Source organism: Podarcis gaigeae, assembly GCF_964106915.1.
Source record: "Podarcis gaigeae genome assembly, chromosome: 9".
NCBI classification, from domain to species: domain Eukaryota; kingdom Metazoa; phylum Chordata; class Lepidosauria; order Squamata; family Lacertidae; genus Podarcis; species Podarcis gaigeae.
The window spans coordinates 9,858,167-9,881,019 of record NC_139685.1 but is presented as its reverse complement, the minus strand read 5'-3'; the positions used below and the strand labels follow the sequence as shown (position 1 = coordinate 9,881,019).

Sequence of the window (22,853 nt, the reverse complement as noted above, 5' to 3'; positions counted from 1 at the left end):
GGTAACGTCACGTTTCTACTAACAAAACTCCTTTTGGATGGGGGCATTCAATGGATGTTAAATTGTGTAAAGTTTTTAAGTGTTACTCTGCAAGCATCTGTCAAAAGGGAATTGCAAGCAGATACGAAAGTTATCAAATACTGAGCTAGGATTTAAAGTTCTTGGAAGGGCTGCTGTAGAAGCTGGGGTATCATTTTTGACACATGGTCCTACCAGAACTGTAGCTTTTGCTATGGTAATCAATAGCTACCACATCTCAAAGACTTAAAAGTATCAGAAGCAGTGATGTTACCTAAGCAAGGAGTATAATAAAGGAGTGGACCCTTCCCTTCCATAGCTGTGTGAGAGTCTCTCATGCATCAGTTCACCATCGTTTCATTCCATCCATCCAGGAGACTCCACAGACACAGAGAGGACTATGTGGAAAGAAGTGCTGAGTTTGCAGATGGTTTGCTCTCAAAAGCGTTGAAAGACATTCAGTCCGGAGCACTGGACATTAATAAAGCAGGCATACTTTATGGCATACCTCAAAAAACTTTACTTCTCCACTTAGAAGCCTTACCAGCAGGAAAGCCTGCACCCTTTAGAAACAAAACTCGAGATTTCAATGACAGTTACTCTTACAAAGACAGTAGAGAAACTTGTGCAGTGCTGCAAAAAGTAGCCTTGTGGGCAAAAGCTCAAGCAGAGCGCACAGAAAAAAGTAAACTCACTCTACTTGAAACCTCAGAATTAAGATTCCCAACAGCTTCCAGTTACCTCCATCAGTTAACTCTACAAAGAATGGTCACTCAGTTTAAAGAAAAAAATGAAAATGTACAATATGAAACTTCAGCTCCAACAGTACAGTTAAAAATTCCACAGCTAAGAATCAATGCTGTGCCCAAACAACAGCCTGATAGTGCTGGACTTCTGGATGTTATGTACCATGTTTCCAAAACCCCATCAGTCTTAGAAGGATCAGCTCTTCAAAAATTGAAAAATATACTCCCAAAACAGAACAAAATCGAATGTTCTGCATCTGTAACTCAGTCAAGTGTTGATTCATACTTTCTGCATGGGGACCTCTCTCCTTTGTGTCTTAATGCTAAGAATGGAATTGTTGATGGCACCTCTGAATCCACAGAAGATGGTTTAGATCGCAAGGATAACAAACAGCCAAGGAAAAAACGTGGTCGCTACCGACAATATGATCATGAAATAATGGAGGAAGCTATCACAATGGTAATGAGTGGAAAAATGAGTGTTTCCAAAGCACAAGGAATATATGGGGTACCTCACAGCACTTTAGAATACAAAGTTAAAGAAAGATCTGGAACGCTGAAGACTCCGCCGAAAAAGAAACTCCGATTGCAAGACACTGGGTTATTTAACATAACGGATTCAGGGACTGGCACCTGCAAAAATAGCAGCAAGCCTATATAGTTTCATTTGTTAGAAACCTCTGTGTGCGTGCGTGCGTGTGTGTGTGTGCGTGTGTGTGTATGCGGCTGTGTTCAACATACACACATGAGAAACAGAAAAATTCACTTAGACAGAAGACAAATTTTACAGTTCAGAAACCACATACATGCCTTTTTGAAGAATAACTTTATTCAGGGTTTTCACTGTGGACAAAATGATAGAATCGATCACAGTTGTGATAGTTTGTATTTAATATAATCCTTGTACAAATAAGTGAAAAAGATTCAGGTTTTATTCAGTAGTCAATAGCATAAAATGTTTGGAATAACATGTATTTGTCATGTGAAGAATTTTTTTTTTTACTGATGAAGAGTGACCCTAGCCATTCAATAATCCATCTTATTAAGGAAATACATGATTAATACTTTGAAGACATTTATGCCTCAGAATTTTTCAGAAGTTGCAAGTAGCTGAAAATAATACAAATCAAGGGAAATTTAGGGGACAGTGCTAGTTTCTTAACTTGGAAACTAATGTGAAGTATTAGCTGAATATAGAATTTTCTATGGAAGAGAAACTACATAAAGGCTAAACATCTGATATAGATAAAGTTTCATTTTAAAAAGCGTGTGTTAGGTATAAAACTTGGTTCTTTTCATTTTATTGTTGGTTTAGCAAGAAATTGGTGTTTACAAAATATATACTTGTGAAAACTGACAAATTTAGTGTAGCTATATAGAATGATTAACTATTAAATAAGATGGAATACTAAAGGCATAAAATTAACTGTTTTCCTTTAGTGTGGAAAATAAGCTAACTTGTAAGGGTTAAAGATGAAAGTTGGAATGCAGATTAGAGCATGTTCATAATGTGCACAGAATGAGCTTGAGAATGGTTATTTTGGTTTAAGTGTGCTGATTAGTTAGTTGGTGTTATGACTACTTACATTTTATTTAAGGATTGTGTAACACTCCTACTGAAAAACCTCACTTGTAACAGTAATGTATTTGCTGCTGTGACATTTCAAAACTTTTTACTTTATCAAAATGAACATCAGGTTTTCATTTTGGTGGGCCGATACATCATCACTTTGCTAATAACCAAATTTACAGTTCAGGGTCTTATAGAATTACAGATATGAAACAGTGAAACTGTTTCGAATCTTCAGTAACTAGAGATTATTTGTATATTTACTGTTTGGAAGCCGGGCAGTTCATTTTAAATATATAACTTTTCATAGAATCTCAGAGGACCAGTTACCTTTAGATTACAGTTTTTTTAAATGAATTTCAGAGTATTCGTACTGGGCATGATCCTTCCCTGCAAGAAGAATCCCTCTGTGTTCATAGATTTACCATGCTCCACTTGGCTCTCCCAGTAAGCACGCAAGCAGTGCACTAAGGCAGCCTGGGAGATGGGATCCCTGTGTGCACCTCCAATTTTTGCAAGCACCAGAGCTTATGTAACTTGACCAAGTGGGGCTGTGTGAACGTCTGGGACACACGTACACATCCAGTCCCGGAAAACCATCCACTGTGCTACCTGTGAATTCACATGGACTCAGGGCATAAGTAGAGCAACAGAGTTGCTTTTGAGCCCTATGGAAATTCCTTATGTGTTAGGAAGGATCATAGCCACTAGATTTTATACTATGTAACCTGGGTATACTGTCAAATCATATCTCATATTAATGGAGACACCCATGGCCTTTTTCATTGAAAAACTAGATTTTTATGGGAAAGCTTACAATTTTCAGACACTGTATTTTGCCATGCATGTGTGACTGAACACGTTCTAAGCAACATTTTGTGTAAGGTAATATTATTTCGACTCTGTGAATTATACCATCTGAATTCACATGCCATTGTATTTTAAAAGTATGCTATCCACCTCAGTTGGTAACATTTCATAATAAACTATTGAGAGGGGAATCAACCCTTTCTTTTTGATATTTTAAAAACTGGAGTGACAATATAAAATAAAGGTAACAAAACTGGCCTCTTAGTTCCGTGCTGAATCTTCTTCAGCTCTGTTGCGTATTAGGAAATCTTTTAAAAGCAAAATTCTGTATTAGAGAAATTAAGAGAGCATCAAACATCAGGTGTCCAGGTCATCTTTCATTTTGAAGAACAAAGCCATATTTTTGTCAGGATTAAGATGATTGATTTCTTGTGTCTTTCCCAGTAGAAAAAAAAAAGATTACAGGTTTCACTGTCTTTTCTAGAACATTTTACTTGGAGAGCTATTGGGACTTAGTTTACTGCTTAATACATGAGCTGGGATCCTTCTTAGACACCATCATTTCCATCCTTCTCACTACAGTTCCTTTGTCCCCCCTGAAAAATGGTTCCTGAGGGTCAAGAACCTCTGGACCACTGTGTTACGTGACATAAGGGGGGGATTCCACTGTAAGAGGATTTCCCACTGATGCACGACTTCTTAGATCTCAGCCTTTTTTAAAAAATTTCTCAGACAATATTAGACTTTAGTCAGAGATATATATATCAAAGACATTACAGTACACTTTTAATATCATTTTAAAAGGTGGCCTGACCAAAAAAGTAACAGGATTCATAAAATCAGGGATCATTTTGCTATTGACTTTTAACAGTGGTAGTTTTATATGTAATATTAATTTTCAGCATTTTAGTACTTGTATTTATTTTTGGTCAGAAATAGTATATTAAAATATTTTTTGATAGTTTGTAGATAATGCTCAACCTGTACGTTTAAAAAAAGAAATGTAATTATTTCTAATGAATGGTCTGAACCTTTGATTATACAACTGAGGAAAGGCAGGGAAATGCATGGACTCCCCTTATCCATCCCTAATGTGTTCTTTTAAAAAGGTTGTTTAAGTTATAATTTTGAAGTACTTTTAAATTCAGTTACCAGATGCTACTTAGAAATTGACAAGTCTCTGAAAATACATATTTCAGCAGACTTTTAAATGAAGGTGAAAGCAAACCCTACATGCTTTCTACTTATTTGAATGTTTCTCAAGTATTTTATATTAAAAAAAAAAACAGTGCCTCTGTTTTTAGAACTACTGCTCAGTAAAGTTGTTTAAACCATTTCTGGTAGCTAATGACTATTTTATATTAAATTAAATTGTATATTAACTTTAGTAATACTGTTTTTTTAGTTGTTTACAGTACAAATACCTGTATTTGTGTGTTTTTTTTAATTGCAGTATTTCCATTGTTGCAGTAATTTAGTAAAACTCTGTGGCTGCCTTGATTTTTGACAGATTTTGTTAATAACTGATTTCTAGGCAATTAGTTCTATTTATGCATAAATCAATTGCACTATAATTCATGAATTATTTATTACAATATTTTCTAATGAATTCCATGTATTTGTCTTGTGTTGTAAATGTACTGTAATTCTGTTTCCTCTTTGTGTTGTTATATTTCTAAATCTGATTGTATGAATTTGTTAATGTGTTTCTATGTTGTAATTTTTAGTAAAGCACTTCAATGCTTTTGCACATAAATTTACAAAACTGATGTGTCATTGATTTGCTCATTCAGTAAAAAGAAAAATACTTTTATGTTGCCTCATTTGATTTAATCCATGGGCAAGACAACAGTGGTATAACAAGAGCAAAGTTACAATAAGTGACAATTGCACTTTTTACACACTTAGCACAAACATTGACACAGGGCGATATTTTTCATATATGGGCCACTGCCTCTTGCACAGATTCCATTTATTTAAATCGGATGTGTGCAGGAGAACTTCTTGCTGGATCTCCACCCATGGTTAGGGAAACCAATCAGTTCTGATCTGCAAATTTTACAAATTCATTTTCACATTTATAATCAGTTTCAATTTCCAGTATTTCATAAATACTTGTATTTTAATAGTAGACCAGATGAGGAAATCCATATTATTATAACATGCTCTTTTAAATGCCCATTTAAAGCCAACAGATAGCTTTTAAACTTTTCTGCACTTTGTGGTAAAATAAAATGCATAGGACTAGTGGTAAATCTCATTGCAATTTCCCCTTTGGTGTCAAAACAAAAGTAAAATACTGTTAACTGTGTAGCCTAATCTATGCATGGCACTATATGTGCAGCGAGAAACAGTATTGGAAATTCAGAAGAGAAGCTAAGCTATTCTATGTATGTATATGTGTCCTCAAGGTATATGTATGTACTACTGCTTGTTTCCTTTTCTACAACCTTTATCACTGATGGGAATCATACTTTTAGATACATTTATAGTTTATTTCTCTGCCATTCTTGGTGCCCTAAGAACATGAAGCATGTCATTCTTTCACAATTAGGGGCTGACATTTATATTTGAAGTGGACAGGTCTGAGAAATTCATACAAACATTTTTAATGCATACATTTACTTGCAGAGATTATTTACTTTGTAAAAGTGAATGACTGGTATGATGCCAATCTAAATTATTGTGCTTGACTATTCAAGTTTATAGAACACATTCTGAAACTGAATATTTTGCAAGATGACATTTTTCTTCTTGTAACCTGGCTGTTAGGAAGCATGGCTTAACTTTTTCCATGGCCTTTTCAGTAGGAGGTAATCTTGCACATACTGTACTAGTATTTGTGCAAATGGATAGTTTAAAGGGATATGAACCCTCTGTCCATTAGTTCTCCCATTCAAATACCCCTACATTAGCATTGTGATAGAAACATGGTGTTGGGAATTGTGTTTTCTTTGCAGTACTTATACTGTGAATCCACCCTTAGGACAGCGTTTTGAGGGGAGCCTATCTACATTGCCTGAACACGGGTCTTCTGTAACCCAGTGCAAATCTTGGGTTTTTATTATATCAGTTGCTTACTGACCTGACCTCTAGAGATCGTCTCCATTCATAGATGGATAGACTATGGCTGCTGAAGGGATTTAAAGTCCCATCTAAATCAGTGAAAAGTCAGAGTGAGACTTTTATATATGATCAATAACAGGAAGTTTTATTTTTTCTGTGTCACACTTACTTGATATGAAGTCAATGGTACCAAACCCACTTTGCACCACCAACACTATATTTGATGCACTACAGTTGCACATAAACATAAATGAACTTCGATTGTAAAGATTTAGCTTATTGGTCCTTTTAGGCCACCGTTGCATAACCTGACCAGCAGTGGTTTTCCAAAGTCTCAAATGGAGGTCTTTTCCAGCCCTACAGCCTCAGTTATTTTAGCTAAAGACATAAAATATTGTATTTTATGTACGCTTCTAGGCATGTTCTCTATCACTGGGCTTTGGGTCTTTCTTTCTTTGGGACTACTTCACAATTGTTATTCAGAGCTACCTGAGCCATCAAAAGAATACTCTATACTCTTGGTAACCTAGGAACACTTGACATGTAAATTTGGAGCTGTTAATCTGGTAACAGGGACTTAATAGTGCAAATCTAGAGAAATTCTATATTTTAGACAAGAGCAAGACTATGCTTTACAACTTCTGAATCAACAGCAATACTAATGCTACATGTGATCTGATAAAGTATATCTTAAAAAAAACATTTTCTGCAATTCTATAAGGTTAAGCTATAAACACTAAATATTTTAGAAAACAAAAATGGACAGCTACTGTCATGTTCAGAGTTTGGTGATATGTTTGAATATACATACTTTTCTGAAACAGAATTATATTAATATAAGTTAACTTCTCTTAATCAGTACTTTAAAAAATATTGATAGATGTTAATGATTGAGGTTGCAATTCAGGAATGTTGTTCTTAAATCTGTATTTACTTTCTGCTATGAGCTATTAGCTTTTCAGTTTGAATTAATGATTAGGTAAGTAGTAACAGCTTTAAATATTATGTAGTTAGAGAAAATATTTAACTGGTTATTTTAGTTGAAGCCCTATTTAGATCCATATAGATTAAACTATAAAAACTACATTGATTTCCATAGATAGATAGACTTGTCCTATAAATTGAAATATATGTGTACTTGGTTCCTTTTCATTGTCTCAGTTGTACAGTGACTTTAAAAATGGTACCCACCACACACAGTTGTCATGTTGTGGGCACCCATAAGGGCGTTCCCATTTATTTAAATGAAGGACAACATAGTTCTAAAAGAGCAAAAGTTAACTCTGCCCTTGAAAGGAATGAGGAAAACCATTCGTATAAAGTTTTGAGTGAACTAAAGCAACACAGGGTCCAAATTCATATATGCAGTGCAGATTTTTTTAAAAAAGCCAGCATTTTTACACAGTATCCATTCAATTTTTTATTTTATTTATTTTTTTATGTTTAGCAGACTGCTGCCTGTTTAGAAAGAGATTGGAAATAGTCTGGCCCAAGTAAAGTTTTTTTGAATAATACTGATTTCTTAAATTCAAGATAAAAAAGGAAATACTACATTTCTCATTTAACTGGTAACTTAACCTAAATAAGCGTCAAATGAAATTTAATATTAGTGTTTTACTTCCAGAACACATTTTTTCCAGAGTAAGGGTTGCTTACCAAATGGCTAATTTCCTGTATGAAATATGACATTCTTGTAAGAAGCTCATTACATCTTGAATATATTATTATTTATGGAATTTATATACCACCCTATACCCAGAGGTCTCAGGGCAGTTCACAGAACAAAATCAAAATATAAAACCACAAAATATATAATAAAATAAAAACAAATATACAGTCATGCCTGATAGATTCAAATGTGTATGTTTTGCTCCATGTACTAGTAGGGGAAACCATCAACCAACTGAGGGTTTTTTCCTGTACTTTGTGCTTTTGTAGCACAAAATGTACTTTTAGAACTCATGAAATTTGCTATTAAGACATGATATTTGTATTAGAAATTGGCCATGTGTGAAGCGGCCCAGAGTCCTATTGATTTAAATGTAATTTACTTATAGTTAAAATGTGATTAGGATGACAACCATATCGTGACTATTGTTTAAATTAAAATATTATCTCACTGGAGTAAGTGAAGGCTTATTATTTCTGTGGTTAGACTATTTTATGGAAGCTGCAGTTGCATATTTTATATTGGAGAATCTATCTGACTAAAAAATAATTTATTAGCCAAGCTTGAGTTTTTCTTACTGTTGTATCACATAATGTTAGCAGATTCATTAATGTTGTATGTGTTCCATACAATGTATATGCAGAACCTCAGTGGAAGTGTAACTTTTAAATTAAGAGTTTTGGTACCTTATCAGAATTAATCTTCAGTCATATTGTGCCATATTTAACTGCAATTTCCTTTTTGTTTTGATCTGCTTTTCGTTTTCAGTTCAAGTGCAACAGATGATGCAAAATCAGAGGAAACATCTAAATTGGAAAGAGGAAATTCTGCTCTAAGCAAGGTTTTGGAATCCTTATGCTCTTATCATGGGCATCAGATTTTAGCTATGTTGAAATTTTTAAACCAAGAATCGTGTATTGATTCTGTTGGCAGTTGCCAACTGCCGCAAACTATATATTCAGAAGCATCTGAAGATGTTGTGCACATTCCAGTCTGCAGTTGTGATGGCAACATGCAAATGAAAAGGTGCTGTTTACAAAATCAAAGACCAAATACTTGTTTGCCACCTCTGTCAGTCTCTGTGAAAGACTTAGATCGTTTGTCGTGCCAGTCTGTGACCGTTGGATATGTTAACACAGTGGTAAACAAAGGGAATCCTGTGCCTTCTAGTCCTCCTAGGTGCTGCCTCAAACAGTTAAAGGAGTCTAAGAGCCACGTGGCAAGAACAGCACTTTGTACAAATCTCATTTCAGCAGGGCAAAAGATTAACAAAGCTAGCAGAGGCCACAGCCCTTCGCCACCTACATTATCACCTGTGGAAGCTGATGAATATGATTATTTGGAGGAATCAGCTGAAGGATCTCTAAATAGACTTGAAATGAATCATAATCAGCCTCCTTCCCTGTCGCGAGCTGAAAGAAGTTGTTCTGTGTGTGAACCGAAAAACAAATTATGCATTGCAGAAGTGGCCGGTAACGTGGATAAGACTTTTCTAAGTGCAAATCAAGAAACTAGCCTTATAAATTCTGATAAGCTTGAAAAAGTTGAAAATGCTGCCGCCTTTCAGGACTTAATGGATCGAATTAATGAGAAATTAAAATCAATCGAAACTACTGATACAGCAAATCTTGCAAAATTATCTAAGAGTGATGGGAGAACAGAATCTGATATTAAATTACAGAGCTTCATAACCTCTCTCTTACATGATGCTAAGGCAAATGATTATAATTTTATGGAGTTGTTGAGCCAGCATGACAAAGAAGCAGAAAATAAAATTATCCAAACACGATTTCGCAAACGGCAAGAAACCTTATTTGCACTGCATAATTCCCCCGATTCATCACTGTTTAAAAGACAATCGTTGCAAATTAAGAGAGAGATAGCCAGTCTGGATGAAACCTTCATAAGGAAAAAGGCAAATTCAAAGAGAAATGTGAAAAAAATTTACAAACTATCGCCAAACAAAAATGAAAATCATAGCACATCAAAAGATCATTCGTTACAAATTAATGAAAATAAATATCAGCTATTTTCTCCCATTAAATCAAAGTCTTTGCCAATAGGTCAAGAAGAGACAGTAGAACTACTTCTGAACAATTCAGAGACCAATTCTGGTTTAGTAGCATTTTCAGAAAATACTTCTACAGCATCCCAAAGCAGCTTGGCTAAAATACATGGAAATTGTGAACTACATATGGATCCAGTCTCTGTGAAGGGAGATGATGATAGGATGTTGGACAGGACCAAACATAATGTAATTCCTCCTATGTGGTGCTCTGTGTATGTGACAAACAATTTTTTATTTCAAAAATCCTCAAACGGGAAAAAACCTAACTGCATGGAAAGACAAAAAATGCTGAAAGATTTACAGGCCCAAACGTGCAGCAACGAAGATATAAATAAGATTGTACGAAACACAAATCTACACGTTGTTGTAGAGCGTTTGGAAGATACAATAAATATGGCTCAAAAGACCAAAAAGCCATTATTTAATAGTTATAAAATATCCAGCAAACTGAAAGATACGCACAAGTATGAAGCCAACAATAATGCTAAAAATGGTCTTCTTATTAGCATGAGTGAAAGTGGAAGTACGGGACAATATGTGCTGTCACAAGCTCATGCTCCATGTAGCAATAATAGCAAACAGGAATGTCTGCCAACAAAAGAAGAAAAAGTGTCTGATGAAGGATATAAAAGCCTTTTGAAATCATCAGCATTCAATTCAGATACGTTGACTTACCATAATGAGGACTTGCAATCAAGTTCTGATGTGGGAGATAATTCTCCAGCACTAAATTACACTAGTCCTATAAAACTTATGTTCCTTTCAGAGATTAATAGTAGCGAAGGAGTGAAATACACACTAACCTCTGTAAATGATTCCGCTAAATTAAACATTGACCTTTATTCTCTTCAGCGGAAAACAAGTGTGCTGGCAGAAAAACAATTGGAAGCTGCGGATCCTGGTAAAACTGTTTCTCTTGAAAACAGTCCTAAAAAGGAAGTAAATTCTGTTTTTCCTACAGTAATTGCTCATGAAACAAACATTGGTGAGCATAAGCCAAATGAAGATCCTGTAGAACAAAGTGGCAATGGATCCTCTCTGAAAAGAAAACCGGGCCGACCCAAAAAATTAGGTCCTCAAGTTGTGAAGCAGATTAAGCGTCCAATTGGTCGACCGCCAAAGCCTAAGGTAGATGCTGAAAATGCCAATAATATAAGTGATTCCATCAGTGCTAGGAAAAAAAGTGTGAGCTCCAATGCAGAAGTTCTAGAGGACAATAATATTAACAAGAACATTACTGTGACAGTTGTCTTTGGAAGGTCACGAAGGACTAAGAGGTGTGTTTCTGAAAGTAGCCTAAATGTAGTCAGTTTGGTACCAAGTCCTCACAATCATGTTGTATGTGAACCTGATCAAGTGAAGCAGAACTCAGAAACAAGGAATAGTTTGCCAAAAAACAGAAGTATGCAAAATTCTGCTCCTGAACGCAAGACCTCTGCATCTGGCTATGAGTATGTTAGGCCTTTAGAGAGCAGCCCAGTGCTACCATCCTATTGCAGCAATATCGTAAGACCAAAACAGAAGCCTTTAAATATAATTAGAAAACCTGGTAGACCAGCAAAAGTAAAAATATCTGGCATATCAGTGACTGTTAACCAGATTTCATCTCAGGAAAGAATAGTGAGTATTAACAGCTGCCTGCCTCCTTTAGAACAAGAGACTGTGTTAGAAAAACATGGGTCTCCTAAGAAGGTTGATCAACAATGCAATAAGTTGGATGTTTCAAAAAGCTATTGGAATGATAAAAGTAAGGATTTTTCGGATGAAATTATTACAATAGCGCCAAGTAAACCTGAAATCCCTTTGAGACAATCTCTTAGAGATAGAAGACCATCGCTGCCTTTCTTACAGTCCTTAGCATCCTCTAACTCACTGTCTTATAGACGTGCCTTTCTACACAAATCCTATAAGCTCTGTTTGAAAAATGCTAAGAATCAAAAAATAAAACATTCAAACATGGCACCCAAATATACCTCAGGAAATAAGGCCCCAGAAAAAGCAAAAAAAAGTTCAGAGTATAATAAGTTTAGATTTGTTAATGAAATGTCATCAGATCCCACCATTTCATCAAATTCTTCCCTCAGATGGTGGGATCCTTCCATTTCTAATGATTCCTTGTTAAAAGAACTAAATAGTAGATATGAACAGATAACAAATACTTGGTTGCACGTGAACGGAGAAGAATTTGAAAAATGTCTCTATGATGAGCGGTGTCATATTGAACAAGACTATAGCATTAAAGTATCAAAGCCTTTGGACTCCTGCATGTTACAGCTTGAAAACTCTCCTATAAAAATGCTTTTCCAGAAAAAGTGTAATATAGATGAACTGTGCACATGGTTTATGCAAACTACGGAAACACAGTCACTGGCATTAGTGAGAAAAGCGAACGCTCGCAAACCTGTTGAAGTAATCAGTACCCGGCAATTTAAAATTGGAACAAGACAATGTGATTGTAATACTAGTCCTTTGAGAAAGCACTTTAAAAAATTTGCACTATCCACGCCATCAAAATCAGCGGGAAAGATACAAATCCTACATAAAATAGTCAGGTCTCGAGTCTTAAAGAGGAAACGTAACTTCACTTTAGCTAAATTAAGAAGAACCAAATTTGAGAATTTACAGCACGATCGGTGGAGACAAGTGAAAAAGCTGTATAATCATGGAACAAGTGACTGGAAATCGAAAAAGGAGCATTTGCGATTCTTCTGCCAAAGCCAGTGTTTTGCTAACACAAGTCAGGAAATGAACAACAAAATGAGCACAAGCCATGAGAATGGTACGGTAGACACTAAATCACCCGCAATTCTTGTAGACTCTCAGAGTAGCACTTCAACTGGAAATGAAATCACAGCTGCATTTTATCAACAGAAAACACAATTGACAGACCTCAGCACAAAGCCTGGCTTGACAAATAATTGTAGACCAAGCGCACAATCCGTAGATCACAACCAAAAAAATATCGGGAAATCACATGCCTTTGGTGAAGATGACTGGAAAGACAAAACCTTTAAGGATTGTAGAATATTTTTGAAGAAAATCAACCCGGCTGAAGAGCAGCATTCTTTCAGTAGCACTGTTGTTTGCACTCCGGAGTCTGTAGATCGTAGTGCCAGTCGCGGCTACTTTCAGGGGAAAAGGCACTGTACTTTAAGGTCCCATTCTGCTAAGCAGAGAACGTCTGACGGATGCGAAAAGGATGCTGAGGGAGCTAAGAATTTCAGCTTGGTTAAAGACCTGCATATTGAGCAAGACTGCAAGAAACCAAGCAAGCGTGTCACTTTTGAAGATGGTCCTGCTGAGGTCCCTAAGAAAACAAGCAAGAGGAGGAGGACACAGTACAAGCTCACCAACCTGAATATCAGAGAAAGGAATACGAGGCAATTATGCAGCACTGGCCAAGTATCAAGTTGTTACTCAAAGTACCAACTGGGTAAGTTTTCTTTCATCTCCCCCTCACCCCTATACAAAATCTGTATTAACTTTCCATTAAAATGAGACAAATGGGAATGCTCAGTGCAAAAGAGCATTCTTATTATTTTTACAAAAGTCAGGAATCTACCATTTTAAACGATGCAATGCTAAAAGTGTTTAGCACTGCTTAATGTTTTGCTGTATAAAATTGAATTTCCCATTTGCTTTGAGAGTACAATATTTTCAAGCAGGAATTCCCAAACTGGTCTGCAGATTACAAGCTTCATTGAGGTGGTCCACATTCTGTCTGTGGATTTGTGGTAGAAGGATTGGAGATGGCCTATCTGTCACCTTAAATATACTGATTTATAATTGTGTTAATTGCTTCTTTTATTTCTTCAATTGTATTCTTATTGCGTTGCAATTTGAATTCTGTGGAATATAATAAAAATACAATATATAAGTAATATAAGAAGCATTACTAATGCAATTACTAACCATACAACATCTGACACACTGCATTTGAAATGCTACAACAGGCAGGAAAATCACTAAGTGGTCTTCCAAGACCCTCTGCAATTTTCAAGTTGGATGTTTTAAAGCATTTTGGGCAGAGTCTTGAAAAAGTTAGGCTTATACTAAATTCTGCTTCCTTTCAATAAAGTTTAAAGCACACAGTCTTCCTGAACCAGGAAGCTTGATATATGTGCGAAATGAGACTTCCTTACACAGATACTATAGAAAAAGCATCCATTGGGATACAACTATATCCCCTCCCTACTCTGATAGAGCCCAGCATTATGAAACCAGACTGCTGACCCCTTTAGCAGTTGGGCATGTTCATTCTTCGAGAAAGCAGGGCACACACCAAGTACTACTTGGTGCAATAGTCTAAGGAATCTGAATTCAGGCAGAGAACCAACACTACAGAGCTGAAATCTTTTCATTATAAAGGCATAATTGGAAAAGAAGGTTGGATGTGTAATTAAAAATAACATTTAACATGGGTATATAAGAAACAAAAGGAAGATAAAATTTAAATCTTGACTAATTGGGGGGGCTAGTTTCCAGTTATTCAGGATGACAAATTGTAAATTGCAGGGAGGGGAGACACAACCAAATTATATTTAAAAATGAAGAAATATGCTAAATTGGGGAAGAGGCTAAAATGTTTAATTGCTTAGCTTATGTCCCTTTTCATTATCTGTATTATTTCCAAGCCTACATAAACATACGGGGGGGGGGGGTGGAGGGATAACGTGCATATTTTGATTTCTTGAGGACTCTTATCTTGAATGTGTCCTTATGCAATCACTTTGAACCACACTGGTGGGGTGGGGTTTAGATAAATGAACTGTCTATAGCATGAAGTCATTGTTATAAGATGGGCTGCCCATTTTTATATTAATGTATGTATAAAGAGCTCTCTCATGGCTGCCAGTTTTCTTGGTAGGCTAGAGTTTGCCAGATTGCAACCCGCCCCCCCAAAAAATCTTGCCTGTTTATTTAAATCCTAAAACAGGACTGCTGCCCCTCGATGCCCATCCTCTTTACCTATTACAGCAGCTATGGGGGAAATGAAGGAATCAGGAATGAGGCAAAATGATATTGTAGCCACATACTCTGCATGTAAAGGGGCCGGCAAGACCTCCTGTTGTAATCTGGCAACTTTAGATATATATATTCTTGTGGTGGGGTGGAATTTCAAATTACATAGAAAGCACAGGTGTGTTAAAATTGGCAGCGGCAACAAAATTCTGCTTACTATAATAGCTACTTTTTCAGGCATAGCTTTGTGATATCCTTTTTAAGAAAAAGAAGCTGATAACTTTTTCATAGTCTTTCATTATTTCACTTGAGACTTCTGTTGTGTTGTTTTTGTTCTTTCTCTGTTGTTCATGGTTTTCCATACTTACTAGCATGTAAAGGAAACAAACCATTGCTCGCTGGACAGTGCTGTAACCAGAGTAGACATCATGTCAAATCTGCCTCCGTTTGTAATCCAAAGCTCTGATGGTATTAATTTTAGGCACATAATTAGATTCCACGTGCCCTCTTTTAATGACCATAAGAAAATGCCTCACTTTAAGTTCATAGTCATCTATTTAGAATATTCATGTTCTTTCTGGTATTATTATTTTTTAAGTACCGAATCGGTGAATAATAAAACAAATTCAGAACCAAACAACAATTCTGAAACAATTAAATATTCAATAAAACCCCATATTACAATTACCAAGACCAGGAATCATTGAACTTGCATCAGAGGCGCAGGGAAATGTGAGTAATTATATAGGCTTTAACAGCTGGCAAAAGCTCTCCAGAAGCCATATCTCGGTGGGGAACTTATTCCACAGACTGAGAGGTCACATAGAGAAGACCCTCCTCCATGTTGCCACAAATGAAGGTCTGTAGGCAGTGGCATAGTAAATAAGGCCTCCTCTGAACATATTAATCAATGGGCAGAATGGGAGAATGACATATATGTACAATGGCATTTATGTGAAACTTCAGTAATACAACTTAAAGTATCTGTATTGTAGTGCCAAAGTTCTAGTATCAAATTTTCACCAACTGTTTCATGCAGTTAGGAAAGGGGAGTGTTTCGGTGCAAATATTTTTCAGGGCACCTGTATTTTTGAACAGTTTATTGCTGCTATGCAATTAATGTCTATTTTTTTATAAGGAATTAATGCAAGCCTCTATTTTTTTTACTTAGAAGTAATTCCCATTGACCTCAATGAACTCTGAATTGCCATTCCGCTTCCTATGATGACCCCATGTTCCAGTATTATCTATTTTCTTCACCCCATGTATAAAGAAAGTTATAAAGCCCTTCTCGTTATCCTGTACTCGCCTTATTAAAACTAGAAAGGGCCAAATGTAAATAACCTTTCCTCATAGAAGTGCTTGTTCCAGCCCCATTATTTTGGGTGCCCTTTTCTGCACCTTTTCCAGCTCTACAATATTATTTTAGAGATACGGCTGCCAGAACTATATCCAGTATTTTGAAGGTGAGTGCACCATTGATTTGTTTAAAGAAATGACATTGTTAGCAGTTTTATTTCACCACACCCCCAAGAGCTGTTTCTCAGTTCAGATCTTGTCGATGTGCATCATGTTCAACTTATTTACAATGAATTGCCTTTGCCGTATTAATGCCCATTCACTCTGTTTGGATAGATCTTTTTGGAGCTTGAAAATCCCCTTTCATCTTTACCACCCCAAATAATTTGGTGTTTTCAGAAAATGTCATCATCTCACCTAACTAGATAATCTGGGTCCGGGTGGCGCTGTGGGTTAAACCACAGAGCCTAGGACTTGCCGATCAGAAGGTCAGCAGTTTGAATCCCCACGATGGGGTGAGCTCCTGTTGCTCAGTCCCCGTTCCTGCCAACCTAGCAGTTCGAAAGCACATCATAGTGCAAGTAGATAAATAGGTATCGCTCTGGTGGGAAGGTAAACGGCGTTTCCGTGCACTACTCTGGTTCGCCAGAAGTGGCTTAGTCATGCTGGCCACATGACCCGGAAGCTGTACGCCGGCTCCCTCAGCCAATAAAGCGAGATGAGCACTGCAACCCCAGAGTCGGCCACGACTGGTCCTAATGGTCAGGGGTCCCTTTACCTTTACTATAGCTCCTGGGGGAACCCAACTTCTCTCTCCAATTTGAGAACATTTATTCCTACTCTTTTGCTTCCTGTTCTTTATCCAGCTACTGTTTCATCCGACAACTTTCCCTCTTGTCACATTGGGGTCACAAAAGAGTCTTTGATGAGGAACTATCAAAAGAGTATTCAAAGTCCAAGTTCATAGTCTGTATGGTATTGTCCCTGTCCACATGCTAAATGACATCTTCTTTCCTGGATCTCTTTTAAAAATGTATGTTACATTTGGCCGTTTTCCAGTCTTCAGGTATGGAGCTGATTTTAGGGACAAGTTGCATAGTTTTCTTAGTAGACCAGCAATAATAACATTTGAGTTCTTGAAAAGACTCAGGAGAGATAACTTTTGCACCTGGTGAATGGTTAATTTTTAATGGGCCAATAAGATCTAGAACTTCCTCTCATTGCCACTATTTGCCTTGTTTTAATTTAATTATTTTTATTAAATTTGTATACCACCCTTCATCCGTAGATGCATATAGATCTCAGCCTTAGCTTTGCACACTATTTTTGTGAACATACCAGTTTGGACCTGGTGCTGTTGTACATCTTCCACAGTGAAGACGTACACAAAGAATCAATTCAGTCTCTCTGCAGTCTCCTTTTCTTCTTTCGGTACCCCTTTCACTCCCTTGTTATCCAGCAGTCCAACCACTTTTGTGGCTGGTTTCCTAGTTCCGATGTAGTTAACTACATTTTCTTAATGTTTTTAGCAATATCCTGCTCAGATTCTTCTTTCAGCTCTCTTGTTTGCCTGCATTTCTGTTGCCAGTGTTTGTGTTCCTTTTTTGTCTTCCTATGGGCAAGGCTTCCATCTTCTGAAGGAAGGTTTCTGTAATAGCTTCCTTGATTCTGCTCATTAACCACACTGACATCCTCCAGGATTTGATGCTACCATTCCTGCTCTATGTGAGCTTCTATTCTTGCAGTTTTGAGCAGTTGTTTTGGAAAGAGTTAACAATTGAAGGTGCTTTTCAACTTTGTTTTTACCAGTCTCCCCTTTTTACCATTTACCAGTCTGCTCCCTAAATCTCTAGCAAATAAAACAAGTCTTAGCCTCTTCCCCGACATTCCATCTCCTACAAGATATCTGGAGTAGGGCTGGGCGATATATTGATATATCATCCAACACCGGTTTGAAATTCACATCTTGATACAGTGGTGCCTCGCAAGACGAAATTAATCTGTTCCGTGAGTCTCTTCGTATAGCGGTTTTTTCGTCTTGTGAAGCAAGCCCATTGACAGCTTAGCGGATTAGCGCTATTAGCGTTTTTTAGCGGCTTATCAGCTTAGTGGATCAGCTGATAAGTGGCTTAGGTGCTTAGAAAAAGGGGGGGGGAAGGGGGGAAAACCCGCAGGAACTCGCAAGACATTTTCGTCTTGCAAAGCAAGCCCATAGGGAAATTCGTTTTCCGAAGTGCCTCCAAAACGGAAAACCCTTTCGTCTAACAGGTTTTCCGTCTTGCGAGGTGTTCGTCTTGTGGGGCACCACTGTAATTGTTTCATAATATTTGAGCTGGCAATATATCACGAATCACAATGTGTGTAAGGGTTAGGCGATATCTGGTTTTCAACATCGTGGTAGCTCACCAGCTAAACACTGCAATGTTATCACCAGCTAAATATTGCAATCTACCACAATGTCAGAAAGAAGGAAGGAACTACACAGAGGCAAACAGGACAATGTCCTGGCAACTGCTACTACTTAAGGGTCTGAAATGGATAAATGACAATATTAACAGTCATCACACACTCAGTTTCATCAGCAGGCAAGCCGAGATGCATCCCAACCCGACTTTTGGTTTTGGGCGTGGCTACCAAATGGTGGTATTCAGGACAATTGAAAGTACAGCGATAAGTCATAGTGAATACAAATAATCTGGGACTGCCAGCAGGCCTGCCGGGAGGCAGAAACAGCAGTGGCAGAAGCAGCTTGCCATGACCGCAGTATGCGTGGACAGTAGCGGCAACAACCTGCAAGGCCTCATGGTGGCAGCACAATCAGTGGTGGCCTGTGAGTCCTCGTGGCTTCGGCCACCGTTTCCTGCCACCACTGCTATGAAGATGCTTCGCCGGCTGATTATTGTGCCCCTGCTGCCAGGCTGCCAGTGCTTCTGCCATTGCCAGGCTGCTGCCATTTGGGCTGCCTCGTAGGCCTGCTGGCAGTCCCAGATTATTTGTATTCACTATAATCATTTATCAGTTTTAGACCCTTAAGTATTAGCAGTTGCCAGGACATTGCGTATGGTATTGGCCAGAATAAAAGACGTACCCGCAAATAAGCCGCAGCTTTAAATTCAAGGCTTATTTGTGGGTGTGGCCCATCTCCTGGCACTACCGCCCTGAACTGGGGGCGGACGGCGCTGCTTGGTTCTGAGCACACTGCACACCTGATTCCCGACACTACCGCCTCCTGGCACTACCTCCCGGCGCCAGGGGGAGGCTTGGGAGCGGCGGGCAAGATATGTGCCGTGCCGCTTTGTCAGTAGCCTCCCTCCCTTATGGCGGCTTGGGAGAGGCAGTCAGGACGGGCGCACTGGCCACCGCTGTCCCGCACCCCTGATAGCCCTCATGGCCAGCTGTTTCAGCAGTGATACCGTAAGGTTGCGAATATAAGCCACACTTGTAACTTTTCACAATTGGAAAATTGTGGCTTATATTTGGGCCAATATCATAGTTCCTTCCTAGTTTCAGATATCGTGATATATTGCGATGTTTAGCAATATTGCGATTTTGAAAACCATTTATCGCCCAGCCCTAATCTGGAGTTTATCTGCTATGAAATATCACACATTTTATGCCGGCAGACCTCTGACACCTGCACCTGCCAATTGCCCAAGTAACCAATGCTGCTTTGGGTGTGGACTTCCACTAGCCACCCTTTCCTATTATCTTTAACTGCTTTCTGCCACCATCCTCTAATGTGAATTAGAGAAGCAGAATGACTTGCACTTCATTTTGTGATCAGAAGGTGATAGGTCAATGCTTAATCTGAGACCAAAATGTTAATTGTGCAGATTGGTTGATTAATCAATTCACTAGGGTTGGGGGTGGGGTTACTGTCCTTTAACGAAAACATTGCTATAGTTGTTCATTCATTTTTATTTCTTTAAGAAAGAAGAAACACATAAAAACAAAACAGTAGAGTGGCAATGCAAAATACTGTAGCTTAGTCTTTAAAAAATACCAGCAAATATTGATAAATTGCTGATGAGTACAATATCAGCAAATCTAGTCTTCTGCAAACCTGTTTATAAGACGTTAAAAATAAAATAGCAATAGGTACTTCAAAATGCGCTGCTGCTTTACAGGGTTTATTATTAATAGGGTTTATGCCACCAAAATCAGGGTTTATTATTAATAGGGTTTATGTACAAAATGGCTGCAGCAAGTATAGACAACTAAAATGGACATGATCCGCACCCAAATGTGTGCCACCTGAAAGCACTGCTGCTGACACTCCTGGAGAGGAGCTAGGTTTTCCTTCTCACTGCACCCCTTAACATGGTGCCTCTCTGGAGGGGGCAGAGCTGGAGAGGCAATGGTAATTCCCTGCTCCTCCTAAAATATATATATAAAAAAAACCTGGTTTAAATATAAGCATGGTTTCTTGTCACATTGTTAATGTAACATGCATTAGAATCCCAGCTCATATGCAAAGTTTTAGATAAGACTTGCAAAAGAAAGCTAAAGGCATCCCTAACTGGATTATTTGCCTTGTCTACTGTTCCTCTTTTCATCTCATTCTATTTTTTTTTTTCTCATTCTGTTTTTTTGTTAGCTGGGGCTTGAATCTGCCCCGGAATGCATTGCTGAACTGGGGACAAAAATCATTTTCAAAAGTTTCAATGCCAGTTATTTTTCTACAGCTGTAGGAAAAGATAGAAGCTATTGGCCTTATTTCAAATACATTAGCTTTGAGTGTGAAATATTGGAATTTACTTAAGATGAGATCCTAAAACAAACACTGGTTGTATATTAAGATGAAATACTAAAACTACATAATTTCTGTTAACACTGATACCCTTTTTAGGGGGGCTAAATAGGCTACATACAAAATCAAGTGGAAAGGGAACAATCAAGCCAAAGTTACTCAGTGGGGCAGTATAATCAGAAAATTGTAGGGACGGTGAGGGTCATCTAGTCCAACCTCCTGCAACGCAAGAATCTTTTGCCCAACATGGGGCTTGAAGCCATGACCCTGAGATTAAGAGTCTCGTGCTCTAGCAACTGAGCCATGTTAGTAAATCCATAGGATTTTGAAATGCTTCCTTTTAGCAATACAATGCCCTGAATAGTTACATTTTGCCTATCTAAACTAGGAGCAGATTTGATGTCTCTTTAACTGGTCACCATACATTGATCTGTGTAGCTTAAGACCTCCAGAATTCAGCTCCAGATGTGCATGGGCATGTACAGTGGTACCTCGGGTTAAGTACTTAATTCGTTCTGGAGGTCTGTTCTTAACCTGAAACTGTTTTTAACCTGAAGCACCACTTTAGCTAATGGGATCTCCTGCCGCCGCACTACCAGAGCACGATTTCTGTTCTCATCCTGAAGCAAAGTTCTTAACCCGAGGTACTATTTCTGGGTTAGCGGAGTCTGTAACCTGAAGCGTATGAAACCCGAGGTACCACTGTACAAACAGGAAGGCAGGTTTATCGGAAGCGGAGGAAGAACTATGACTTGAAAAGCTCACTTTCTTAATTTTGGTAGTAGGTGCTGTGATTTTGTGGCTTACCTTATGGGCAATGAAGCCTGATAGAATGTTCAAAAATGGATTAATGGACAAAGATGTTATTAAGGTGAATTTAGGGGCTACCGCAGCTGATGCTCAGGGAAGACGCTTCTCTGTTCGTCAGCTGTGGAAGCTGGAAGGGCAGCAGGGCTTTGTTGAGCCACTGACCTGACATATGGGAAAACTTTCCCGCATGTCTGCTAAGCAGCCGCAAAAAGCCTCTGGCTTGCAAGGAGACCCTCCCTGGAGCCCAAAGGGGACAACCTCTTTGGGCTCTGGGGAAGGTCTCCTTGGGAGCAGGAGGTGCAGCAGGGCTTTGCCGAGGCTCTTTAGCCTTCCAGTTAACAGCTGACACATGGGAAAGTGACTACTGTTAGCTGGAAAGCCCCACTGCACCTCCGACTCTGAAGGAGTCCTCTTTGGGCCCTGGGAAAGCTTGTCTTGTGAGCCAGGTTTGTTGAGGTTGCTCGGATCAGCTGCTCTCCTACAAGCCGGAGGGACAAGAGGGGAGCCTTGACCAGCTCAGCTGAGGTGCAGGGAAGCTTTCAACAAGTCTCTGGCTTGCGAGGAGGGTGGGTCTCCTCGCAAGCCACTGGGAATCTCTAGGGTGCTCCCCATTTTACATGATTTCGCTGATGCACACTGGGGTTCAGAACATAACCCCTGTGTAAGTGGCTATCTCAAAACAGAGATAAAAGGAATACGCTTCCTTAGATGATGTAAATACCTTAAATTGATAATTTAGGTAATAATATAATTGAGGCAATAATATAAAGTCTTTCAACACTATGTTATGTGGCTCCCTTGCAAATCACTGACTGACAAATCCTGAATTTGTAAGCTTTGGACAAAGGTCGGGCCTTACATCCCATTGACTTCAATGGAAAAGATTGAAGAGCATGCATGCTTAACTTTTCCATTGAAATTACTAAGGCCGGATTATTTAATTTAGCTGAACTATAAAGAAAAACAGCATTTGACAAAAATTGCAAAGAATAAATACTGTATATTTGTACGGATTAAATGGGTTTTTGTACCATCAGAACCTTCTGCTAAATCTGTGAAGATTGTGAACGCACACACCATTCATA

General features: G+C 38.2%; 1 protein-coding gene and 1 long non-coding RNA gene across 12 annotated transcripts in view; one reads left to right on the top strand and one right to left on the bottom strand.

The window, feature by feature from the left end:
- Positions 1–22,853, top strand: part of LCORL (ligand dependent nuclear receptor corepressor like) — a gene marked incomplete at its 3' end in the record, with an annotated part of 61,530 nt that overhangs the window by 31,276 nt on the left and 7,401 nt on the right. For 4 of the 11 annotated variants that reach the window (XM_083754781.1, XM_083754783.1, XM_083754785.1 and 1 more), the window contains exons 7-9: positions 8,648–13,380; positions 16,320–16,375; positions 17,075–17,134. The exons of 1 other annotated variant lie outside the window; for it this stretch is intronic. In XM_083754781.1, the coding sequence (XP_083610907.1) occupies positions 8,648–13,380; positions 16,320–16,375; positions 17,075–17,134 (4,849 nt within the window). Of the gene's footprint in view, positions 1–392; positions 4,958–8,647; positions 13,381–16,319; positions 16,376–17,074; positions 17,135–22,853 lie in introns of those variants that run through there. 6 more of the 11 variants (XM_083754786.1, XM_083754782.1, XM_083754787.1 and 3 more) reach the window with 2 other exon arrangements.
- LOC310852189 lies at positions 3,867–9,847 on the bottom strand. The gene is made up of 2 exons (XR_014568021.1): positions 6,075–9,847; positions 3,867–6,020 (listed from the first exon to the last, which is right to left on the bottom strand). It is a non-coding gene; the product is annotated as an uncharacterized lncRNA (long non-coding RNA).